Source organism: Brienomyrus brachyistius, chromosome 20 (genome assembly GCF_023856365.1).
Source record: "Brienomyrus brachyistius isolate T26 chromosome 20, BBRACH_0.4, whole genome shotgun sequence".
NCBI classification, from domain to species: Eukaryota; Metazoa; Chordata; class Actinopteri; order Osteoglossiformes; family Mormyridae; genus Brienomyrus; species Brienomyrus brachyistius.
The window spans coordinates 3,559,966-3,586,568 of NC_064552.1; the positions used below are offsets into that span (position 1 = coordinate 3,559,966).

A 26,603-nucleotide genomic window follows, 5' to 3' on the forward strand; every position below is an offset into this window, starting at 1 on the left:
TGTGTGTGGGGGGGGGGGGGGCATTAATATCCCAATCACATCTGTTTGATTTACATGTGTTCGCAGCCCTCCCCCCCCCCCCCCCGCCACCCCCCAGTGTGACATGCATGAAGGAGACCCCCATGTGCCTGTCACCTGCTTCAGTGGCACTGCCAGCAGAAGCCGGAGATGCCCCCCCCCCCATCTCCCGCGGTTAAAACGCCGATGAGGCTGCCGTGTTCCATGAGGGAACAGCGGTATTCTTAGAAACACACATTACCATCTCCCGCCTACACCTCTTTATTCTTCAACTTTTTTTTTCTCTTTTTTAACTTCTGCAAGCCGGGGAGGGGCCGGCCCCTTTCGCAGTGTTTCTGCCCCGCAGCTGTGTGTGTTCCCTCATGGTTCACTCGCGTTCATGTGGGAACACAGTCCGGAAGCAGGGAGGTCATGGGGACACCTGCCTGTAAACGGCCCCTAGCCCCTCCTTGGGCAGCCGTGCCGTCTGTGGAGTGGGACCAACATCCGGCTCCGTCCCCAGCGCTCGGCCGGCACCACTGACGCCTCAGCTGGGATGACTGACTGGGAAATTAAGTGGAAGTCGGATTTCCACTTTTACGGCATGTCTGTAACAGCTGAATCCGAACAGCTGAAATCGACCACTTACATCAACACTGGCTGAATAGATATCGCCTCACCTTCAATGGACCTGAGAGCGATAATTTGATAATTTCAAAAACTCATAAATGGCGAAAACCATCCCCTCTTATCAGATAGATAGATAGATAGATAGATAGATAGATAGATAGAGATTGATTGATTGATTGATTGATTAAATGTTTTATTAACCCTACGGGAATTTACGCTGCTTTAACTCTCCTGTTCTAAGACGGGAGAAGACAAGTGATTAAAATAATATTCAAAGCAAAGCAAAGCAAAGCAAAGCAAAGCAAAGCAAAGCAAAGCAAAGCAAAGCAAAGCAAAGCAAAGCATAGCATGTGAGAGAGAGCCGTTCACCTTCGGTCTACGCTGTGTAGGACAGCGAAAGGTTTTGCGACTACCTGAGACAGTTTATGATAAACTGTCCAAATAACGTAAGTAATATGGTGGTGAGAGTAGCTCACAAGCTTCATTTATTACTTAAGTTAAAGTCAGAGAGCTGAATTTTGCTGCTGCCCAGACATTCAGTACAAGTAGCCCCCCGACCAAACTGCACTACTGAGCCCTCATTCATTATCAGTCTGGTCACACCTAAAATGCTTAATTTGAAAATAACCCGAACTTCTGAAACCCAAATTTATTTTTACACTTTAATGATCATATTACACTGCATATCACCAACGCATGAAACTTTAATCCAAAGAGAAAATTATAAAATTCACCTTAAGTCTCTTCCTCTCCAAAGAAACTTATTACAAGAAAAGGGCTTAACTTAGCTTAACCTGAACAGCCAGCGAGGAGAACGAAATTTCTCTCAAAGAAACTCGCAAATTAAAGTTTCACAGATTTCATCCAATTAAAAGATTTAGCTTAAAATTCACATTTCGAATATTTGCTGTTTCTTATTATATTTTTGTACTGAAGTCTCCAGGGAGGAAAACTAGACACAAACGATTGTTATGTACAACGTATTGTCTTCTCCTTGTAGCAGTATAGGTTATATCCATTTTCCGGTGTTGTAATTTTGTTTTTGAGTTGCACTTTCATGAATTTGACAACAGCCGGCTATTTATGACCGGTAACGTGTGAGAGAAATTTGTTTTTTCCTGATTTGTTTATTCCCCACATTGAGCCACGTTAAGCTATTTTCACATATGGGTTTCTAATCGAGGAAACGATTTAACGTCAATTCTATCATTTTGTCTTCGGTCTACAGTTTCATACAATTGCCGGCAGGATGCACTTACGACGAGCAAAATGTGAGAGAAATGTGTTTTCTTCAAATTGTTTCTGACATTATGTCCCGGTTAAGCTGTTTTCCCACATTAAGCGTTTTATAAATTTATCATTTCCAGACCTTTACCGATCAGGCGATACTGTTTAGCTGCGTAGGTCCTACTCATCTAATTGAATCAGAACCTACAGATAGATCCTACTTCAATTATCCATAGACAATATATAGCAACTTGCTTGGAATTCCCAATAAAATTGTAAAGCGTACTTCATAATCATGCATTTAATACATTTTATAACATATTTTCATTTGCAGTTTTCAGGGAACATAAAAGCGTAAGTTTTGAAGGTTTCCGCCTTGCATTGCCACGGAGCCTGCACAAACGGAGCGATTGTGCAAATTACAGCGGTTATATAAGAGCCGAAATGTCAAAGCCACGCCGATCAACAATCCGCGTCTCATTCGACACTGTTTCCCCCGCCGTCGAATTAATTGGTGTCCGTCGGTTTCCCGAGCCGGACGCCGACAGCAGCGCATCGCCGGCGTTTTTCATTCATTTTCATCAGGCTGCTTCAGTCCGGCACGCAGCGCCTAGTTGCGCGGCAGGTCTCCACTCCGCCGAGGTTGTAACACTTGTTACCAGCCGCCGCTGCCCCGGTACAGGCGCACCTGAGTTGAGTTCAGACATCCCGCGTTCCGCGGTGAGCCGCCGAGCCCATGATCCGCCCACGAAGCGGCCGCGAAGTTCAGTTCGCCTCTGAATGCAACACTTACAGCAGCTCGACTGCCGGCGATGCGTGAGCTAGAACATAAGGACAGGATCGAGGGGTTTTTCCGTTTTACCCTAAATTTTCTATAGACTTGACAGATCGGCTGTTTGGTAATAATCCGAAATCATCACCGCCAAGTTGCTGCACCGCGATTGTTCCCTTCGTTCAGAGGAGAATTTTTTTTTACCAAGGCGGTAAAATATATACAGCAGTATAATAGCCGGTATCATATGTTTGCCATATTTATCGAGTCGTGCAGTTGAGGTAGTTTTCATTATAAGGGAAAAAATACAATATATATTTTTTTATTTAAAAAACCAGTTGGCGAGAGATGAAGGCGAAAAACAGGGATCAGAGCTTTTCAGATTCAAGGGAACTGGACGGCTCCTACGACCAGCTCACCGGTAAGTAAAGGAGACGCACTTGTGTCTATTTCCAATAAAAGGCTCAGTGTCCGATCAGGGGTATAAAAGCTTCCGTCTGCATGAAATCTCTGTGAATTCTAGAGTAAAACCTAAGACGGTTTTCTCAACTCGCTTTCTGATCGCAGAGGACATTGCGCCTCTTATTGGAGTCTTTGAAATATTCGCATGACACTTGGGTTAATTTTGCTGACCTGGCTTGTTACTGAGCTTTTATTAGGTTGTTAAATGATGTCTGAAAGCCGACCTGCTTTGCTGCAAGAATTACGGTGCTGCTAATTAAGACGGTTGAATAGAATATCATACCCTGTTCCCGGTTCTTTAAGTTTCCTGGCATGGACTTGTGGAGTGTAAATCTAATTTATTTTACATGCATGGTCCAAAATCAGTATCAACATGGTTTCGGTGGAGATTAGACAACAGCGCTTGTATAGCTCTGTGGAAAGCAGTTTTTATTTGTAAAGTTTAATTTTTGAGCACTGGATGCATAAACTGTAATGCAAATTATTTTTTATAGGAATAAAGCTTTGTAACTCATACTTGAATCATGGAACATGGAGTCTCCATGTGTAACAGGCTGGACACGAATAGTGTAGAAATAACTTCATACGGCCAAGACTTTTTACAAGTGGTAGAAGGTTCATGAAGAAATATAAAAGTAATATTGAAAGGTTTTAGCAACGGCTTCGATGCGAGAGCTTTTTAACGATACCGCGCGACTCTGAAAGGGCACTGTCGATAAGGAACACTACACATTTTCACAGTTTTTTTTTGGCAGCTTTATAAGCGAGTAATTTAACAATTGTCTCCGCCTGCACAGCAGTGCGCAAGACGCAAAACCGGCGTTTCTGCACCAACCGAGAGATTTTAACTTTTCCGTAGTTTGACAGAATTAAGTGGTTCATTTTTTTCAGTCACTGACATTCACTTAGCATAAGGCGACAGAAGCAGAAACATTGTTGAACAGACATTGTCGGAAAAATAGTCATTTATAATGCAAATTTCCAAAGGACGTTTAGTCATCCTTGTATTCTTATCCTAGCTGTCCGTCAGGTTGCTGGGTTTTTAAGTAGAATTTGAACAATTCTGTGCCTCATAACTGCAATACAAGGTGGGTTTATAGTTAAGGTCTGAGGTCGCTCAATTATAAAACAAAAAAATATATATCAGCCCTGGGGGGGCTGCTTCCCAGATGTCTGAGGATCAGTGAGGATATTTAATCTAATTTACCCTAATGCACATGGTACCAGACCAACTCATTTGCATAAAATTCAATTTATTATAAATTCCTATGATGCGGGAGCTCGACCAGGCATCTCATCGCCGTGGAGAACCTGCCGATGGGGAGCTGCGAAAGTCACGGCACCACAGCCAAGGAGCGCTGGTCTTTATGCCCCGACCCCGTCCACGTAGATACACGGCGACATCCGGAAGCTTCTTCGGTTCGGCAGTCCCGGGAGGATGTCCGTTTCCTGTGCAGTGGAAGCTGTGCTCCCCGACCTTTAGCAGCGTCTTCTTTGAAATAAAGCGAGTAACTTTGAGATCTTCAGATGTGATTAGCCTTCCATTTGGGGATAATGCCCTTCACATTTTCTGAATGGGTTTTGTGAACCGTTAAGAGATTACTGACAGAAATGGGCAACTCCCCCCCCCCCCCCCCCCCCCCCCAGTGAAACCTAACGTGAGACTGGCACTGTTTCTCCCCTGCGGATGCATCTTCTGATGCCCACTGTTTGGCTCGTCCTCGGACGAGACCTGCCTTAAACTGAGACCCCACTCGCGTGCTTGCAGGAGCACCTGGCTGTTACCCGTAGGGCACCTGGGCTGTTACCCGTAGGGCACCTGGGCTGTTACCCATGGCAGCTTTTGAAGCTGGGGAATGTGCACTGCTAGTGATCTGGTGCCGCTACACCAAAGGCTGCAGGCGATGCATTATGGAAAGCAACATGCAATGTGTCTAGGAGAGGAGTGTAAGTTATGTAGAGGGGAATTTTTCACTGCGAGCAGCATAGCAGCTGGGTGGGTGCTGCCGCTGCCCCCATCCCCTTGGGGTTGTGGGGTCGAATCCCTCCTTCACTGTGTGTGTGTGTGTGTGTGTGTGTGTGTGTGTGTGTGTGTGTGTGTGTGTGCCCCCACCCTGTAATGGACTGGCACCCCATTCCCTGCCCTGTCCTGCCTGGGATACGCTCCCAGCCCTCACGCATCCCTTCTCATAAGCGGTTGGAAGATGGATGACTGTGTTTTAATCAGGAAGAATTATCCTGATTCACATTGTGGAGACGGGCAACCGTCCAGCTGACCTCTGTGAATATGGGCAAAAGCTTTAGGAATCTGCTCTCTCAACTGTTTGTGGTGATGCAAGGCAATGCATCTTCAGAAGCTGTGATTTGAATGAAGCAATTTCCTCAACACATTGGGAATCAGAATAGGAGATGAAGGTGAGAGAGCCCAGCCCTGCACTGTCCTATCAAAGTCACCCGAATCGGGGTCCGGTACCTGTGGCGGAATGATCAGGGTGCTGCGTGGTGCTTATGAAGCTGCAGTTCTCACAGAAAGGCTGCTGGCACTGATTCATGGTGTGGCTTGTGTCACGGCCTCACGTGGCCCCCATCTGTCCTCAAACCGCTTAACGCCATATTGCTGCGGGGCCTTTTCTGATGAATAAAGTAAATGTCTATACCAGTGATTCTTAACCCATGGGTCACGACCCAAATTTGGCTCACGGTAAGTTCTGAAACCATCGCGACGCAGAGATGGAAATATAAGCATTTTAAAATCGGCGAGCTCCTGTGCTGATCCACGATCAGATTTCCCAGCCCCAGTCCTAGAATTAACTTATATAAGCTGGTCTTGGGTCAGCAACTGCTTAGCGCAAAACTAGTGGACATTCAACCAATCCAAGAAGCCAAAGCACGGATGCTTAATTTGGAATTCACTGGCACATCCAATCAGATTCGTGCAATAGGCATTGATTGGCATAAATTGCGTAGTGCACTGCGTGCTTGATCATAGAATTAATGTAAACCTATAATTGATATAGGGTTGTGACTGAACTGGCTTGGTAAAAATTGGGTTACGCTGCAAAAAGGTTGAGAACTACTGGTCTATACAGTATTTATACAGATGGTCCTTGGCTTGCGATTCAGTTACAGCCTGATAAACCCATCGTAATTTGAACGTATTGTAAGTCAAATATAACACAATAGGGCGTTGAGCAGATGTAGTGGACTTGGGAAATTTCGGTTAAACACGGAAAAATAAAACGTTAATTTCCCGGCATCGGTAACAAATATCGTACAGCATGTTGTTAGTTTGATGACTAGGTCTGGCGCTGTTGCCTTATTGTAAAGTTGGAATATTGTAAGTGAAACCATCTATATTTATGCTGCTGTGAGGAGCGTTTGCAAAGCAGGCATCTCCCCCTACTCTCGCCCTCCCCCCCTCCGCGTTCCTAGATGACTCATCCATCAGCCTTCCTTGACCAGCGCCTCCTCTGTCTGGGTCCAGCATCTGCTCTGAAAATCACCGGCCCAGACTTTGCGAGTCAGTGAGCAGAGCACCCCAGACAGGCATGGTCCGGGCCCACCCCCGACCCCTTGGTCAGTTAAAACACGGGCCTCGGCAGCTTACTGGGGGGGGGGGGGTAGGCTGCCAGTGTCTCAGTGCTGTTTCTGGACACAGGAAGGCTGGCTGCCAGCTGGTAGGAGGGGAGGCCCTATGTTGTTGGCAAGACGTGGTTACAGCAAAACAAACCAAAGTGGCTTATGTGGTACCCAGAATCCTTAGGGGCTTGGTGATACACCCGGCAGCGGTCAGTATGGACTCATGTTCATCCTGGCCACGATCCCACAGGCTCTGTAGCAACTGCAAACCCCTCATTTTTCATCTGTGTACTTCTTTCTTCTTAAGCAAAGCGAGCTGGACCATTATAAATTGTATCCTCCTTTAGGTGCAGAACCTTGCAGAGATAAAAGCCTTGCCGGCTTTGCCGTTCTCTCTCCCGGTCCGTGTGGGATCCTCCGCATGCCGCTCTGCCGCCTTCCAGCCGCATCGTCATTCTCTGCTCGGCGAGTCCGCGCCTGCAGCCACTCGGAAATGCAACTTCGGTTTCAAGTGTCACTTTGCAACTAAAAAGCCCTGCAGGTTTTTCCAAGAGAGAAATTCCATTTATCCAGTTATTCTACAGAGGACATGTGGTCGGTGTTATTCCAGAAGCTTCCGCCCGGAGAGCTATCCCGCTCCCCCGCCTTTGTGCGGATCGCGGTACCTCTGGGGCATCCCCACAGTTACTCGGACATTGGGGTACAAGGCCCCAACATTTATAACAGCCCCCCCCCTCGTCGTGCCACAAATTAGCCCTCCATCGACACCTCCGTGCCCCCGTGCTGAGCAAAATGATAGGCTATCGCAACGCACACCTTGCTTCTGCACCCGACCCATTGAACGCCGGTTGGTGCAGGCGGGGGGGGCTGGGTGGGGGGGCTCGCGTGTAGGGTTTCTCATTTCTGTTCCGACAGATGTCAGTGTTCTTGGAAAATAGGACATTACGAGTCATTGGGTCGTCATTTATATAGCCGGTGTCCGACTGGGTTCTGGCAGCCAACTGGAACAATTCATATCCTTATAAAATCAAATCAAATATCAGATGGAAAGCAGGCGAACAGCACAGCTGGCTTCCACGTACGACGCAGCCATTCCTGTTTTGTGAGCTCTCCCAGCGGCTACAAGGAAATCCATCGGCCTCCTTCCCAGATGGACCCTCCTTCAGCCTCTCGCTCAAGGATGTTTCATTGATAATGCGAAAGGTCTCGGGCGAGGCGCGTATCGATCTGGGCTGGTTTAGTGTCCCGACGCCGAGCCTGCTGGGAATTCAGTGCTGCATTCCCCCACAGCCGGCTGATTGATTAGAGCCGCGGTCAACGGGTGACTAGCCGGAGGTAAGCTGTTAGCCTCACATGGATGCTGTGTGTACAAGGCGGGGAGAGGTGGGTCACATGACTGAGATGACAGGACACGAGACGAGTGTCACCGGCAGAGCAGTAACCGCGAAAGCAGCCACTGTTACGAAGAGTATAAAAAACATCTCTGGCTTGTTGCCTCTTGAGCATGATCGCCAGCGCCCCCCACTGGCACCCTAGGAAAATCCACGGGGTTCTGAAGGTGCAGGTAGACCTCCTTCTACCTGTTGTATTTCGCCGAGCACGGTGGCCGCGAGGGGATATTGATAAAGCGTTGCGTTGTCCGTTCTCCGTTGTTTACGCCGTTACACAGTTAAGCAGCCCGATTTAGCAGTCTTTGCTAATTGACTTGCGTGGGACCTGAGCGGTGCGTGTGAGGCGGGACGGTGAGCCGCGGGGGATGAGATCCTGGGGGGAGCAGGAGCCGTTTGTGGGCAGGGGGATAGGAGTACTGGAGCCAGCCGCCCCCTGCTGCTTCCCAGCTCCACAATTACGCCCTCGACTTTCACACGCCGGCCTGGATGTGAGATAAGTGCCCCTTCCCCGCTAGTCCTGCGGCCGTCACATTACAGAACAGGGCCAGTCCCCTGGTAACGTGTCACTCAAGGAATGTCCAGACCTTCGAAATGTAACGATGCTCTGCCTGCCACATACAGCTACGCTGGAATTCTTCTTTGCACTTTTGCCATCTTGCTCTCCTTTCAGACGCACAAATATATAGTTGAGAATGAAACTTGTGGTACGAGTGGTGGGGCGGGCCATTTTTTATGGGGGGGGTTAAAGGCTTATTTTGCCGAGTATTGGATTCAAACTTTTCAATCACAGGTATTGAGGCCAAACCCTACTGAACTTCCAACTGCCCTGTGGCTTTTGGTTGATAAATATTTTTTTTTTGTGTCTAACCCTCCCACCCCCGCCCCCCAATACCCTTCTCTACTGGAGGTTTGTGTAATATCCATGCCTGGGGCAGATGACCCCAGTTCATGAGTAGATGCATCTTTTCCTGGGAGTGCTGATGGTGCATAGGGGCCTTCAGAAACAATACTTACCGCTGATTACTAACCCTCCAACATCGATTTTATGCTAATGGTGCATAATAAGGTGGAATTCATTTATATAAAAAAGTCTCCCGTCCCCACAGCCTCCCGGGCTGCTAATGAAACGGCTGTGTATCGGTTTGCGTTTATCTCCATGCATGAAACTCTCACCTAGTTCAGCCGCTCACCAAATACCCTGCTGCCATTTCGCCAAAACCACTAATATAGCCGAGAATGTTCCGGATCGGTTTTCAGGAAGCTCCGGACCTCGCCCAAGGACACTACAGCACCGCCTCGGGCTGGAACAGATCCCAGAGCATTTTAACCACCAATTAGTTTCCCCCGACAGCAGCGGGCAGCTGGGGCTGTGATTAGCACCCGCTGGCGCACCGGTTGGGAGTTCTGTCCACCTTCGTGCGGAGTGCAGGACCTGGGCCCCGGGATCGAGCCGGTGTGGGCGGCCATGTCACTGTATGAAGATGTGCACCTGTACGTCCTCCCACCTGGACCTAAATCTCTCTCTCTCTCTCACACACACACTCACACACACACACACACACACACACACGTTAGCATGCCTAAATTTACATCTAAATCGGGAGATTTTGGTCACCAAATATGATCTATGCAAACCCATGCACACAGACACACACACACACACACAAAATCATGTAATCTTTTTGGGAACCGCTCATTCCTTTTCTATGGGAAAAAATGCTAATGCTAACTATGACAACCTTAACCTTAGTTTTTGCATTTTCAGTTTTTCCATCGCAGTCACAGATTTTTATAAAATAGTTTTCCCAGGAACCTGGTTCCCATAAGGTAAAAAATAGGGTATTCATCATGTTGTGGGGACATTCGGTCCCCACAAGGAAAGGTATACCTGTACTAGAGACACACAGACACACACACACAGACACACACACTTGCTGCTTGTCCTTCTCCCATAGCTTCTGCTGTCAGCTTCCCCCCCCAAACCTGCCATCTCACCCGCATCCCCGTCGACAGGTCTGCCCCGAGGAACACGCTGAGATCTGTTACCCGTGAGCCCCCGGGGGGGTGGGCAGCCTCTCACACTCCAGCAGCTTCCGAGTTGCCTCAGTGATCCGAGTTGAGCGGCCTCCTGGTTCAGGGGAGGGGCTGCCCTCATTCCGCTTGTCACTCAGATCCAGTACCCCTCCCCCCCCCCCCCCCCCCCCCCCCCGTTAGAGCATGAAAAGTGAAACGCCGCGGTGCAGATTTCCTGACATTCACTCCACTAAAGTGCACCAGAGTCCAAACTTTCAGCTGCTCAGGATGTTGGGGGGGGGGGGGGGGGGGATCTGATCTACAGAAGCCTCAGTCTGAGAGGGGGTGTGGGGGGGCGTGAGCTGGCAGGGATCTCCATGGCCTGTTTCTGTTGATTCCTGGTTCATTCCCACGTATCTCCATGATGTTATGAGTTTTCTCCCCCTCGCCCTCTGCCGCTGCGTCCCTCCCGCTTGGCAGCATGTGACGCATGTCGTATTCTTACCCAGCGACAGGCGCCGGGGTCCCCGTGCCACGTAAGGACCCGTGACGGGCGTTGGCCCTGACGTCGGTGCCTGCCCCGTAATCCGACTTCCTTGCACCGTGCCTGGGGTCTTAGCTTGCGAGCCTGGCTCGGCGTCCCACCCCCAGGCATTAATATTCCGAGGCTGATTCCCGGCGACCTCGCGTGACACAGTGCATTTGCAGCCTGGGCGCCGTCCCATGTGAAATATGCCAGATTTGTAAAATGGATGACTTGGGAGCATTCCAACCCCCCCCCCACCCCCTGGCACCACTGAAATGCTGCTCTGGTGCTTCTTTGAAATTTCATGAGGTGTCAGAGTGGCGTCGGGAGCCCGCCAGTGATTGATTGGCTAATGCAGCGGCGAGGGGGTCATTACGGAGCCAGTGGAATTAACGTCTGCAGCCAGGGCTTCCCGGCTCCCGGCTATTTATCAACCCCCTCAACATGTAAATTTAGGAATTCCCTAAACCATCAAGCGACCTGCTGTTTTTCTTAAAAACCTGGTTCTGCTCTGTGAACAGAACACAAATTTAGGAGCTGGCTGGGAAAATTCCCACGAGATTCCCGGATAATTGGCTCGCGCCGGAATTTTGGTGGACAGGTCAGGAGAAACTGAAGTGAGGAGGGGGGAAAAGCAAAGTAAACAGAGGCAGAGTTTCATAGGGCAGAGCTATTTCTGTAGCGTGTGACATAATTTGCATGTCGACCTCTTGTGACACTGAGAATTTTTTGATCAGTTCTCCCCTTACTCTAGTACTAAACAATATATAAAAAAATCTGTGAGGAAATGCTTCCGGATTTCTCTTGCCGTGGAATATCTGTAAACAGCTGGCGAGGTGAAGCCCAGGCCCCCGGAATGCTGGGATCTGGCCGTCGCATTAGCGGCACCCGCCTCGCATGCTTCGTTAGAAGCCCTCGATTTGTCCGTGGAGCCCATCGACTTGCTCTGCAGCGCGAGAGTGTTCATCACAGCTCACGCCGCTACGGCCTCCAAATGACCAGCCTGGGGGAGATGGAGCGAGCGAGGGCACTCCGACCGGGGGTGACAGAGATGGAGCGCGATCTCAGCTTTCGCTGCTCGACAAATGGGCGTCTTATGGGTGGGATGGTGACCCCCAGCGTAAATAAACTTTAGGCGGACAGATGCATCCATTACACACATGCCTGTGAGAACGTCCCTGTGGAGACGGCGTGCAGAGCCACGTAGCACAGGATTTTCGGGGGCAGGGTGCTTCGTAAGGGTCAGGCAGAGACGCATGACGTGGGGCTGTCTGGTGACATGGTAATGAGACAGAGGTCACCAAAGACGGATTAATAACTCAGGTGGGGCTGAGCTGGCGGGGGGAAGTTCCCAGACCTTCCTAGACGGAACATACCAATTTACACATGCTGGGGGGGGGATGGGAGACCAGCTGGACTATTCCACACGCCAGGTCTCCGTCATAATTCACAACAGCCCCTGCTCTTGCAGTGCCATTTATACTTTTATTATAAGTTTTTACCATTCAAGTTTAAGTTCCTTTTGGCAGTTACTGGCCTACATTTGCCACTATTTCTTGTTTTATTTAATAATTTGTGAGTAAATCTTGTAAAAAGACAATTCAGGTACCAGCCTGGTGAAGATGCTGCAGCGGTCAGGGTGGACAAACCCATACGTCCGGATTCGTAGCGACAGTCTTTTTTCACCCCCCCCCCCGCCCCCCCCAAAACTCCACGGCCCCTTAACACCCCCTGGCCTATGCTGTTTACAGTCTCCGAGGGCTCGGCTGCCTTAAATCATCAGACTGATTCGTAATTTTTCTAAAAGCCTCAGACAAAATGACATGCAAGTAAAATGAAGGGACTGCAGTGGCCTAAAACGCCGTTTGGGTTTCCGGCCACAGTCTGAAAGTGAAGGTCTGACATGGAGTTTGTCTTGTGATGCTGAAAGATTAATGGGCTTTGCAGCCCGACCCCCCCCCCCCCCCCCCCTTTCTGTTTACATGGTGTCTTTATGCTCCTCGCTACACTCACCACCACCCCCCCCTAAATCTTTCATCCTTCAAACCAATCAACGGATTATCCTGTACAAAAAACTATTAAGTATGGCGGCTTCTGTTGCTTGTGATTAGGTGCCGCGTTTTCAGAGTGTGCACGTCCTCAGCCAATCCAGATATTTCTTCAGATCAACCACTACTAATTACCGGTGCTTAATTAATTGCGAGCGAGTCAAGTGGTGGAACTGCTTGTGATGATAGGGCTGAACAAAATGTACAGAATTGCTGGGGGATTATGGAGGAAAGACTAAAGAAAGGCTGAAGTAAGCCATGTTGTGACGTTATGCCGGTAACGGGTGACAATGGACCGGCTTGATTACCAAAAGCAAAGGGAGACTGGCTTCCTCGTGCTTTAGCCATAATGTCAGGGCTCAGGAGGAACTGGAAGCTGTCTGGTGCTTCTAATGTCACTACTTGAGAAACTTTAAGCTCATACTTTTCTGAATGTTCGTTCTCCATAAAAGTAGAGGTTGATTTCCATTGGAGGGTAAGCCGAACTGGTTAGCTGCCAGTTATTGACGGTGATTATTGACGTAAAGTAAAAGCGTTATTAGCTGGTAATTGGGCTTACAGGGTAAATTCACGGACGTCTTAATGCATTACGGAGGGCGGCAGACTGACTCCTGAATGATGCAGGGCCCTGGTGCTTGCAGTGATGGCTTCCAGCGGTACGACGATTGATAACGAAGTACCTATTTGACAAAAAACCTTTGAGTCCCTGTCACGGTTGGACTGGCGTTCGTCTCACGGTGCGGCCGGTGTCGAGCGGCCCGCTCCCAAGGCGTCGGTGGGATTAGCATTTCGTTAGCGGCCTCAGCAGTCGGCGCAAAGATAAAGACGCATTAGCATTTTTTTAATCGGCCACGCACTGCGGTCAGGTCAAGGTGAGGAGGGGGTGGAGGAACGGTGAAGGGGGGCTCCAGATCGGCTTTTTGAAAATCACCACCTCTGCACGAGCCTGAACCTGACATCTCTGGGTTGACAAACCCAGACAGGAAGCCGTCAGGGGGGCGAAAGGCACCGAGACAGCTGGCTGGATCTGCGCCCTGTCTTTGCTGGGTGGTGTCCCGGGCCCTGTCGCTGCTGGGTGGTGTCCCGGGCCCTGTCGCTGCTGGGTGGTGTCCCGGGCCCCGCCCAGATCTGGCCAGCCACCAGAACCACACTCCCCCTTCTAGCAGATGAAGGACTCCAAAGCTCATCTCCAGAATTGATGTTCCCTACCTGTTTTTTGCATCTAAACGTGGTGTAATCTAAATATGGTAAAGTGAAAACATTTTAAGGGCAAAGCAATGAAGGATATGTGCCTTTAAGGGGTGAGTCACTCATCTCCCCCCTAATTCCATGTCACGTGACTTAAGAAAATCTGCTTTCAACCAACCAATTAACCAACCAACTTCGGTAAACCGCCGATATTGGGGTATTACAAAACGGTACGATTCGTTACCTTTGGTGTCAGTCTTTCCTATCCTTCACGCCGCTCTTTTGGTTCATGTGACGCAAAAAAATAAATTCTTTACTCATTCAGTTAATTATTCAATGTTGCTTACGTCTCATACATCACAGATCCACTGCTAAGACCAGGATTATGAACCCTGGTAGAAAGCCTACAGTCTGGATCCACACTCTGAAGATGGTGCAGTCCTGGTTACGAACTGGTGCTCCTCAGGAATTGATACTAAAGACTTTTTTATATATGGTTTGATTATTAATAATAACTGTAGATAATATATAATGAGGCCCAAGATTTAGTTGTATAGCCTCAAAGTTTTCCAGCACTCTTGTGGTGCTCATAGGTGAAGTTGGAACGTGTAATGTTCACCAATCCGGGGATTAGTCCGCTGGGTCACCCTCCCTAGCTGCTGCAAAGTGGATTAACTGACCAGTTAGGCACTTGTCTGCTGCTGGCTTCCTACGATAACACTGGTTGGGGGGGGAAAGGTCCAGAACATCATTTGCCTGTCAAGCATGCAGGCCACCCCCCAAGAAGTCACTGGCATATTGGTTGGCTGCAGTACGCCACGGGCTCATGACGGAGGGGGCCTCTTCACCGTTGAGCTGACACGCAAACTCAGCACCCTCCTCATCATCAGCTCTCGCTCGCTTGCCGATTTCACCCGGAGAATTAATCTTTCATGCCAAACCTTTGTGAAAAGCTTTCCGAAACGGCTAAAAATAACGCAGATGTGTGTGTGGCGGAAGGGACAAAGAGGCAAACCGCAATAGACACGGCACCCTAGTGCTCGCTGGGAAGTATTAAAAGGAAAAACGGCATGGGGGAGGATTCTGGAGCAGCCCCAGGAAAGACTTCCTCATGGCGGGAGAGAATTGGGCTGCTGGGTAGCTGAAATGCACACGTGTGTTTATATGTGTCTGTGATGGAGAGTGCAGTGCAGAATGTGCTGCTGGTTACCGTGCCCGCTGTTGCCATGCCAGTGTGACAGTGGAGCTGATCTCATACTCTACATGGGGGGTCCATCTCGCCGGACTGGGATTCTGAACATCACGCAGGCAAACAGCGAGACTGAAACCTCACCTGCTCCGTGCTTGTTACCTCCGGCTTCAGATTCTCCAATTCCCCTTTCTTGTCTTCTTTAATCTTTCGAAGTGATCTGGCAGAATTAAGTGATCATCTTTCAGTCTTTTTCTTTTATGCAGCCTTTCATGCTCCGTACCACTGAAGTTGTTCGTTATCCAGAGATGGAGGATAGAAGCTGTTAGTTTAATGGCCATTAAATATTCAAGTCTCAGATTAAATGTGGAGCAGCGATGGGTGATCTGGCGACAACCCCCCACCCCGGCCCCCCCAGCCATTCATTATTGAGAAGAGGTTTTCCCTGGATGATGATGTCACTAACCCCGGTTTAAGCATGGGTAGGTGGAAACTTCAGTTTAGCTACAGTCAAAATTTAAGATTATAAGCATAGGCAATGGTATAGGCAGCGTAAAATGATACAAAGTGGTGCAAAATGGTATAGGCAGCATAAAATGATACAAAGTGGTCCAAAACGGTATAAGCAGTGTAAAACGATACAAGGTGGGGCAAAACGGTATAGGCAGCATAGGAAGATGCAGAACAATACAAGAGAGGGTGAAATTAAAGAAGTTGGAAAGTCAAATGGCTTACAAACAGAAACCCCTCTTGAATCTGATGGTCCATCTTTTGATCGTGTGAAACCTTCCTGACTGCAGGGGGTTTGTGGCTGAGGTGGCAAGGGTCAGGCTGGGGTCCTAGGGTCCCTATCTTTGAAGACGAGTGGAGGCTACTGGTGCCACTGAGGATAAAGATAACAAGATTTCCTGGTGGTTCAGATCCAAAGCTCACCTGGTCCAGTCTTTTCTGGAGACCGAGGTGGGGTCCGCCCGCCCTCCCACGCACACAGGGCCCAGCAGGACAGACTGTGAGGGTCCAAGGCTGACAGATGTTCAGGGTTACGCTTTAGCTTAGCACCAGCGATGATGCAGTGAAGCGCTCCAACCACAGTGGCTCCCGGACGTTCCTCACACCTTCCTCGTCTCCTCACAGGGGTGCTTTTTCACAAGGATGCACTTTCTGTGCTTCCCTCGTCTGTCCGACACATACGTTTCCATTCTAGGTGTAACATGACCGGCATATGTGCATTTGGAAGAGCCCATAATCAGGCATGATCGTAACAGAAATTCTCCTCCTTTTTTTTGTCTTGAGTTTGCTGCAGGGACATGTACAGGGCCGGGGCCACAGAAGGCAGTGACCCCAGCTGAATGCTGATTGGCCTCGGGAATGCCCCTTCCCCTCACACTCAATGATTTGAAACACATCACTGGCCGCTGATAAGGTTGTGAATTATGATGCCCCCCACCATAGAAAAACCTTAAAGTTTGCTGTGAGCTCCATTTAAATATTATACCAAGCATGACCAGGTGTGAACTTCTCTGAAAACCACTTCAGGGTGGGGTCAAAATATTACTTTAGTGGGTGCTGGAGGGGTAGGGGTCCTTCCTGTGTTTTCCCACGGATAGCTTGCAGGACGGGCTCTGACTGTATCCATTTACAGCCGCCTGCTGTCGCTGGTGAGCTTTGAAGCTTCTCTGTGTCACCTCTGGTCCCCAAGACGCTCTCTGGTACATGGGAGAAGAATATTCAGACATATGAAGGTGGGAAATGGGTTTTCTCTGAGCGGGAGTGTCTTACTATGAGACTTAAATAATTTAAAGATGCAGCTTCTTGCTCTGGAGTGATTTATGAATAAATAAAACTCATTTTGGAGAGGTGGGGTTCCAGACGTTTGTTATTTATACATGAGGAGTTAAAAAGCACTTCATATACTGTAATTCCTCAAGACGGAACTTTGAATAAACAGATTAGTGTCTTCACAACTGCGGCTACATATCATGGATATTCCAGATGAAGTGTTTCGCAACCGACGTGAAAAGAAAGACATTATCTCAACGGAAAGCTAGTTTATTTGAAAGTCATGCTTAATTAACTTAGAGATGCCATTTATAAAGAATGAATTACATCGGAATTAAGTTCAGGAGAGGAAAAGAGATGTGAACGTCGTGGGTTCGTCATTGGTAATCTGGAATTTTAAAAATGAGCCGGTGCACAATGAAAATAGTGAGGTTGTATTTTTACGATGGCTTAACACTCGTCCGGATTCTGCTGCCTTATCCATCTCTCTCTAAACTTCTGAATGGTAATAAAATGACTATTGGTCTGGGCCAGAATAGGCTTTAGGGTTAACAGTGCTGGTCCTGCGGGGCTCCGATAAGCCACGGCTAGCTGCGCTAATGAGCGGCGCTAATCAGGTGGGACCAATCAGGCCAACTAATGGTGCCTCAGCAGGCAGCCCAGCACGCTAATGCTAATGGCGCAGGCTAACCACATTCCACGCTGTTTCTGTCAGTCCTCAAAGCAAATACAGCATTTTTAATAACTGCTTTGGCTGGGTGGGTGGGGGGAGCAGAATATGCATAAATCAGCCGCTTCCACCCATGCCTGTCGCTCCGTCCCGAGCGCGAGGACTTGACGGCCCCGGGGACGAGTCCTCAGCCTCTTTGGAAGAGCTGGTGGTTTAATGAGGAACACTGCTGTCATACTCATCAGAAACGGACTCCACCGCGTAGATGGGTAAAAGCTCGCAGGAAAGTGGTCAAGAGAGTAAGGGTACTTTGGGTAATAAGTTAAATCATGATCAGTAGTGATTACTATAAATGAGGCCCCACCAGTACATTTTTGCATACAGGTTTAACCCCCCCCCACTGCCTGAGCCATCCCTGTCTCATAATTCTCTGTCCATTCCATCCCTGCTTTGCATTTTTTTTTCTAATTAGTTTCAATACCCCCCCTCCCCCCCACCCTTTACCGCCCAGCTTGGCCGTCCCCTTTCCGCATTATGCAAGCACGTAGGACTGTTTTGCTTCAGACATTCGAACCCGGAGCGGGCATTCGTGACCAGCGTGCAGCCCACCTCATGAAATCATCTGTGATTTTCCCAGTGCAGATTGACTCATTTAGCGACTTAAGCGACAGCCAGCGGCACCATCATCGTGGGGGATGCCGACCTAGCAAGTCAGTTTCACTTGTCTCAGACAGGGGGGTTCCACTGAACGGACCCCTCCCATCAGCGATGCTCCTTCTCGTGGGCTGCCCCATGACTCCGGAATCTCGGAGAGATGCGGGAATGCAGGCCCGAGTCAGCACAGCGGGAATCGATTGGCCCCGGACGACAGATGGAGTGACGACAGAGAGCAGGACCATCTTTGAAGTATAGCTTGAGTTTCATGGCATCGCAGAATGCAGGGTGGGAGCAGGGTGGGGGCCCCCGTAGGTCGTTATATTTGTTTGTAATGACTTATCGATCTGGTTGGAAAAACAACGTCTGGAATGTAATTCGGCTTGGTTTCAGGGAGCTTGAGATCTCGGGCTGTCATGTAGTGGTGAAAAATGTCGAAGTGCTGCGTTCCGGTTCCACAAACTCTCAGTTGGCTACGGGTGGGGGGGCGCGTGCGGATTCCTGGGCAGTAAAGAAGGAGATCGGAGTGTCTGTGAGTTTAGAATGAGCTTGGCAGTCGGAGGTAATCACATCCAACGGCGGCATTTTGGAATCGGCTTTTATGGAGCTGCTTCTGGTGACAAAACCAGGCCCACAATTCCAGCCAAAGATGAAGGTCATTCAAGCTGCTCGATGAGCCCTGCGAGATGGTCTCACTACAGTGCATGTGTGTTTTTTTTGGTTGCGACTATGCTGTACCAGAATCATTAGCGCGATGCTGAGACAATTGGTTACGACATCCTTTGCAAACAGGAAGTGGTAAAGACAAGAAGGACAGTGGAATTAAAAACACACATGACAACAGGCAAATGCAGACTCAACTACTTGTTGGGAAAAAAATGTACAATATGTAGACACTCTGAGAAGCACTGGTGCATGCACGTACACTCTTGCAAGCCAATTGAAAGCACACACCCTCATCATTTCCATGCCCCCCCCCCCCATTCCACTATTCACTTCTGTCACCTGTCAGATGGTAAATTGAAAAAATGGTAGCCAGGTAAATTCCTCCAGTCAGGTCTCTCAAAATGTCAGTGTATAAAATACATTTTATTCCGGAGCTTTCCGGTGCCTGGAATTACCCAGACCTGAAGAGGAGTTCCTCAATCACCTCTCCGTCCGTAATGAAAGCAGCCACTGCTCACTGCTCTTGCCTCTGAACCCTCTTGGGACTGTATTAAACGCCTGACATATTTTGATATCTTTGCTAGTAAGATAAAGACTTCTGGAGAGACATCACTTCATTTTTGTGAAGGAACCCTAATTCTTTGCATTTCCGTGACCTCCGACACAGGTGTGTTTGTCCAGGACTTCATTTTTTCGCTGTGTTATGTCATTTTGCGATTCCTATAGTTCTGTTTAGTTGTTGGATTTTGGTGATTTTTTGCGAATTTATGCATTTGACTGACTTGTCACTGGTAAATCCATTGCTGAAGAGATTTGTTTAGCATTTATCATTTCGTAATGATATTGATATATCCACAGTTCAAGGCACCTCTTACCCTTTTGGTTTTACCGTGATCTATTGGCCGTCTTGGGTAATAGGCATCCAGTGTTATAGGGCTCTCAGGCACCCCCTAGAGGTCAGTGAAGTCACCTGCAACAACATGTGCGCGAACTGTGGTAGGGAGAACCTGTGAACAACACGGGCGATTCCAGCCCTTATCCCTGGAACTCAATGCTCCACGTCGAGTCACAGTTTCATTAACAAAAAACTGCAATATTAATTAATAGCACTATTAAAAATCTGCGCAGAAGCAGGGTGTTACTTCGCACCAAATTGACTGTGTATGTGGCACTTTGCGTAACCACAGAGGCCCTGCGCCGTTTGCGAAACACGTTCACTTTCGCTTATTTCAGAAGGACCCATTACTCAAGCCTGCAGAGCTGTGAGAAATGACCGCATGATTATCCCGTTCGAGATATTGATTTTGTAGGGGGTCCGTCGCAGGACATAATGGGGTATTTGGGTTTTACATTGAGGTGACATGTTAGCGACGCGCGAACGCTGGAAGAATCGCTTCCTTTCCTCTTGTCAGTGTGTAATTTTTACAGATTATGCCTTTTTAATTCATGCTGGTAAGCACTTCCTGTCAAAACGCAGCGTGAAACCTAGCAGAGCCGCTAAATAAAGTCTCATGGACCGATAACCTTCTGCTGTGTGTGTGTGTGTGTGTGTGTGTGTGTGTGTGTGTGTGTGTGTGTGTGTGTGTGTGTGTGTGTGTGTGTGTGTGTGTGTGTGCGTGCGTGTGTGTGTGTGTGTGTACGGGATTTTCATAAAAAGCAGGTTGTCCCCCATAAAACTACTTCCTTTGACAGCTTTATTTAATGAACTATGACCGACAGATTCTCGCTGTTTCTTTCGTTAGTTCAGATGGGTTGGCAATACAATTCAAATTCAATTCAATTTAATTCAGTTCCATTTCATTCAGCTCAATTCAATTCAGTTTTTATTGTCATAGACACAATGTACAAGCACACGTGTAAATGAATGAGAGTTGCGGCTCCACCAGAACTTGCGAGCGTGCGAGACACAGGGGGCGGGAGGTGGAGGGAGGGGAATATAGATAAATTAGACATAATTGCATACGTTATACATAAATGATACATACAGGCTGTGCATACAGATACAGGTATGCATATCAACATATCAATGACTTTGAACATCGCCAGCGCAGAAAGGCGAACGTTTTGTGCACAAGTGTGTCTGCACATACGATGTTTGTAATTGTCAATGGGAAATGGCGATGCCACATTGCTAATTACATTTTAAATTCCATTGTAACATATTGATATAAATCAACAGGATTCATTCCAGCCTAACAGAACAGCACCGGCTTCCCCAGAAATAATGAACGTCTCCGTAACTGTGGTAACTGCCTGTGTGTCCACCTCGGAAAGTCTTGGTGGGAGTAACTGGCCAGACGTGGGCTATCGGCATCCCGCTAAAACACAATCGACAGTTTCCTGTTTTTAATCTTCGGACTCAAAAGACCTCATGCCGCTTCTAATCACCATTGCTAACCTGTTCGTTTGTTTCTTTATTGAAAACGAATGAAGGGTTTAGATGCTCAGTAACTTGGTGGTTTATGTATGGGTGTGAAACGAGAGAAATCCACCAGAGAGGCAGGCAGGTGATGATTCAACCCCATGCATTTGGGGAATGTGGGAGGGACTGACATCATCCCGCTTTTGCTGGTGACCCAGCAATCTGAAGCTTTAGCTGCCAATGTGGAGGGCTGCCTTTGCTCCCATTGGTCAGTGGCAGTCCACAATAAACCTCCTCAACATCCTAGAGTCACCCATGTTGGTAGTTAGGCAGGTTTTACAGTACTAGTCAAAAGCCTGGACACACCCACCCATAGAAAAGTAATATTCTCTACATTTTAGAATAATTATACAGATATCAAACGTATAAAATAACATGGAATTATGCAATAACCGAAAAAGTATTCAACAAAATTATTTTGTTGGGGGGCAGCTTTTTAGGTTGGGACTCGGAAGGCTGCTGGTTCTTTGGGTCGGCAGAGTGATGCCCCCATTGGGCCCTTAACCAAGGTCTTTACCCCCAATTGCTCCAAAGACTGACTGAGCCTGTTTTCTCCTCTACACCAGTGACTCCATGAGGTGGCCTCCTGGGATGCATTGCCAGCTGTCCTGAAGGAGGTCCCACATATACTGAGCTCTCATTGGCTGCTTTTCCGTCACTGTCTGGTCAAACTCCTCCCAAACCATTTCCGCTGTCTGTAGTCAGGTGGCCAGGTCTTGTAATGCAACATTATCACTCTCCTTCATAGGAGCTTCTGGCTGGTGCTGTATGTTTACAGTGCGGGCCTCTTTACACCAACAGTTTATTATTTTGTTGTTGTCGTCAATAATATTGTTGTCATTCATCCATGGCCGGTACCTGCTTGTCCTGTTGCGGGTTGAGCAGGTCTGGCACCTATCCCAGAAGCTGCAGGCACTAGGCTGGGAACAACCCAGAACAGGCCAACACACTGCAGGGCACACTCGCATTCACACACCGTTCACAGCTACGGACAATTTGGCAACTCCTGTTCACCTGTCTGTAGTGTGTATGTGTGTGTGTGTGTGTGTGTGTGTGTGTGGTGGTGGTGTGGGGGGGGGGGTTACAGAGAACCTCAGGGGATCTCTCGATTATACGCACAGAATCGGGGAATTGAACCCTTCTCCCCAAAAGGGTTCCTTCCACTGCCAGTTTGCTTTCCTTCAGGAGCTCCTCTTTGCCCCTGCAGCTCCAAAACACCGACAGTAGGAGATTCAGGCGATTTGGTGACTATATACTGTGTCAGTATGTGCATATCTACCACGTTGTCCCCTGCCCAGGGACAATCGCCGGAAATCTGTACTGAAAAAACGGATATGGAAATGTTTAGTACTGTAGTTATCCTTAGAACATATATCAGCACATTTACACAAGTAAAAAAAATCACTTTAATCTGTGATGGGCAGAGGTATTTAAACTGGGGGGCGCAGCCCCCTGGTGCGCAGAGGAATTGTGAGTGGGTATCAGCCTATCAAAAACAGTTTAAATACCACGGGAGTGTAGTAATCCTTCGTAGTTGTACAAATGTATGCCGAATTGAAAGCAAACAACGTTTTGTGTATTTAAGACCCTGTGATTTCACAATTACAATATTTATTGAACACCGCTGTCTCGGAGGAGGAACATTCGCAAATAGCTATGCAGGCAAACAAAAGCACCATATAAATAAAATATTAAGCGCATGTGCTATTAAAAACCAGTTCTACTAATGGCAGTCTAATGAGGGAAGTCTCCTGTGATGACAGCAGGTTTCCCTGCCAAAAACTAAGGGAGACCAAATTGGGGGAGACGTTTTCCCGCCGCCGGGTTTATCTTCTCGTTATTAACACCGTCAATTCGAGCTGCTCGGGGTTGCCACTCGTGATAAAGCCGGAGAATGACGGACGAGAAATAAAATATCGAGCGTTCGGCGATATGGGGGCGCTAAACTGGAAAGCACAAAGCAGCAGATGTGAATCGCCTCTTCATATAGTCTCCCGAAAAAAAAAACACACGAAGCGTTCACTTTGTGTAATACAAGGGTCTTTATCTCATTTGAGCCCGGTGGTATGTGAATTCTCCCAAGGGGGATGAGGCAGACATTTCATTTTCAAGCGATTTAATAAAACGGTGAATCCCCACGGAACCACTGCATGGTCTTTGTTGTCTATCTCTGCAGGTTATCTGGGGTACAGTAGATATACTATTTAATTGCACAGACTCGACGTTTGTTTTTTCCCTATGGGGACATCGATGAGGCATAATGGTAAAACACTTGCATTTAGGAGCTTGTGTCTGTTTTGATTGCTTATTTAAAGATTATTCTTAGCAAAACAAAAAAGTTGTTAAAGGTGGATCTTAATGGCAACTAAGTTATAGTGATGCATTGTGGGTAGGTCTATTTCCTCTGTTTATGGTGACCTTTCACCTAGGAAGTCTTTAGTCTGGGTGTTTTTCCACACCTTGTTCTGCAGTTGCCTTTTACTAAGCCTGTCAGGCTCAGCAGAGCCGAAGCCTTAATCCTGATGTTTTAAACGGAACATAATAAAGTCAACCTGTGGCCTGCAGATACTATTGAAATGGACGTCCGACCGGAACTGAGATTTGTATCCCCTCATGCTAATGCTAACACCGCTAACTATTCCTGGGTGTGTCCAGTGATGCCAGAAAATAGACTTCAACGGTTCCATCAGATGTCAGTTATAGTTCATAGTTCTTATTCTGTTTAACAAGTAATCCCACACAGTGTGTGTTTTGAAGCCACATTTACCCAATCGTTCCCCATTTCTCCACGACGTCATTGATGCTGCGGCCGATTTTAGCCGAATCGCAATGTTCTGTTTATTTGGAGAGGCAAACAGAGTGTGACCTCGTGTGATTACTTTTTGACCTGTGGTTTTCGATTAAGCTGCATTGAGCCAGACCTGGAGCCTTGGCAGCTGTTTGGGGGGGTGGGGGGTTAGCTCTGTGAAGTCCATTAATCCGGGCAGTGGTCCATTTGACCTCTGGGTGGTCGGCGGTTTCGTGACCAAAAGCCGTACCTGCAGGTCAGCCTCGACAAAATAACATTCTCACCTTGTTCCGTCTTCACCTTTCTGGAACAGCTCCAATCAAACCTCATCATTTTGTTTAATTTATGTCCCAGTTCTGCCCCAGCTCAGCCTGTTCGTTACCAGTCTCCTTTCAGGCAGAACCAAAGATTGGACTTAAAAGCTCCGATTTGCTGAAGGTCTTTTAGTCAGTCTTGGGTATCTCTGCAATGCACAGTAACATTAAAGCTAATAATGTCATTAGCGAGTGGAACTTAATTGCTTTAGGCGTGCAGATGTATAAGCTAGACTGTAAGCTGCTTGTGCAGGAGGGAATACTGCATTATTGTGAGTGATATCATTTACATAATAATGTAGTGCGGTGTGTGCTGGGTGACTGAGGGGGACAAGATGACAGAAAGGTCACTGATTTGGTGATCAAATAGTATCTTTGTTTCCATTCCATGTTTGTTGTAAGGATGCATCGTGCCTGGGGGGGGTGGGGGTCAGGCCGGCCGTGGAGAGAGGGAGAAAGCTCTGCGTCGGGTTTTAATGATGCGTCAATACCAGGGAACTCATTAATGCGGACCGCCGATGCATGTTGTCGATATTTACCGGGATTAAAGGGGCACCTTGCATGCCTAGAAATGCCAGTTCACCATCTGGAATGATTTTTGGGCAGAACTTCCTGGAGGAGCAAGTTGGGATTCATTAGTTTATGGGATGTGAAGAGGAAATTCCCAGGTACAGGGAGGACGTGGAAACGGCGGTCGGTTACGAATGAGAAGAAAGTGGGCCAGTTTAATGTTTTTTTTTTTTGTTTCAATTTAGCTAGTGCTTATGAGGGGGAATAGTCACACACTTCATTTAATTATTATGTAATTTGCCCTCTATTATTGTTCAGCACTTGCATTTTGTTGTGGACCAATTACTGCATGACCAGTACTGACTGGTGTGCTAATTAAATTAGAGCCTGATTTCCCTGGAGATCCGCATGGATGCATTTCGGTCTGGTCAGCGCACCAGTGAGAGTCGCTAATTCAAAGCCGACCCCCCCCCTTACGGAAGGTGCCCACTCTTTGTGGAGAGGCCTCTCTCTGCGCCGTGCGTAGCGGCGATAAAGAGCGACCCGTCTTTCAGACACCCTTGACGGCCGTTTTGTCTTCCCGATCCATTCTCCCGGCCTAATCGCCGCCGGCGTGTCCGCACGTCCGCTAATCCTGCACCACGTGGAGGCTTTGAGCAGTGAAGAGGCACAGAGGAGGGAGCCAGCAGGAGTGTAATGAAGAGAGAGTCTCACTGGGGGGGTGGCTCGGCTCCTGTCAGGCGTTAAACACCTTGAGTAATTCATTTAGGAATCTTTCTGCCCCTCATCTGCTTTCCCTGGGAAATGCCTTCGGCTTTGCGCTGCCACTGATACGCACCTTGGAAGTAAGTAATAGGAGTAAGTCAGGAGTAAGTAATGTAGCTCAGTGAGGAAGAGGCTCCCTTTACCTGTGGCCTAGTAGTGGGTGTGCTGCATTCTGGGAAAAGAGTGCCCTGAGATGCTGGATTTGTCTGCCTTTTAGGGAGGGGTGGTTTCTGAGAGGCAGCTGGCTTGTGGGTGGGTGTACCAAATTGAACACAACGGGGAGGGGGCACACAGGTGGAACGCGTCACTTTTGGGCTCATGACGAGGATCTTCTTAGTCACACACAGAAATGGAATTCACTGCCATAAGCCTGGATGGTCAATGGTAGTGACAGTGATGGCAATGGGTGGCCATATTTTTCCAGAGATGGTGGTTAAGGACCCAGGACTCAGCAGACAGGATGTTAAGGAAGCTTAAAATTAATATCTGCCTTTTTAAATGCGTCACATGGTAAGCATTGTGTGAATGTTTTGGCCGTGAAAATACTGATCGTCACTGGATCAGATCGCCAAGCGGAACAGGAGCTCTGACACCAGAGAAGTCTCCTCCTCCAGGGGGCGCTAAGTAGGCGTTCAGTTCTGGGAACTCCAGCTGGAAAGTTTCAAAGCGCACGGCCATTTAGGCTCCCGCCAGTGCCCACTCGCGTTCTGCCGTGGGTAGCAGCATGAAGCGTGGGTTGGTGCTGCTGGTGATGGGGGGGGGGGGTTTGCGTTTCGTTTATTATTTTTGTATCACTGTGCTGTGTGCTTTTCATGCTCTCGATCCTCTGAGGCCTCCCCCACTTGGAGGCACGCTGAGCTTCTCTGTTGGGGGGGGGGATATTACATGGCTCACAGGAAGGCGTGTTCTCCATGCTCCATGCACGGCTGGGCGGGTGCAGGCGGTTCTCTTGACGTAAAGGGGCAATAAGGAGCTCCTCAGCGCTGTGATTCCGTCGTTGGCATGGAAACGCT

The 26,603-nt window shown here is 48.3% G+C and overlaps 1 protein-coding gene across 2 annotated transcripts in view; it reads left to right on the forward strand.

The window, feature by feature from the left end:
- The first annotated feature begins 2,362 nt into the window (after positions 1-2,362).
- kcnip2 (Kv channel interacting protein 2) overlaps positions 2,363-26,603 on the forward strand; it is a 71,282-nt gene continuing 47,041 nt past the window's right edge. The window contains exons 1-2 of one of the 2 annotated variants that reach the window (XM_048988133.1): positions 2,363-2,574; positions 2,965-3,047. In XM_048988133.1, the coding sequence (XP_048844090.1) occupies positions 2,975-3,047 (73 nt within the window). In that variant the 5' untranslated portion in view covers positions 2,363-2,574; positions 2,965-2,974. Of the gene's footprint in view, positions 3,048-26,603 lie in introns of both variants that reach the window. The other variant, XM_048988136.1, reaches the window with a different exon arrangement.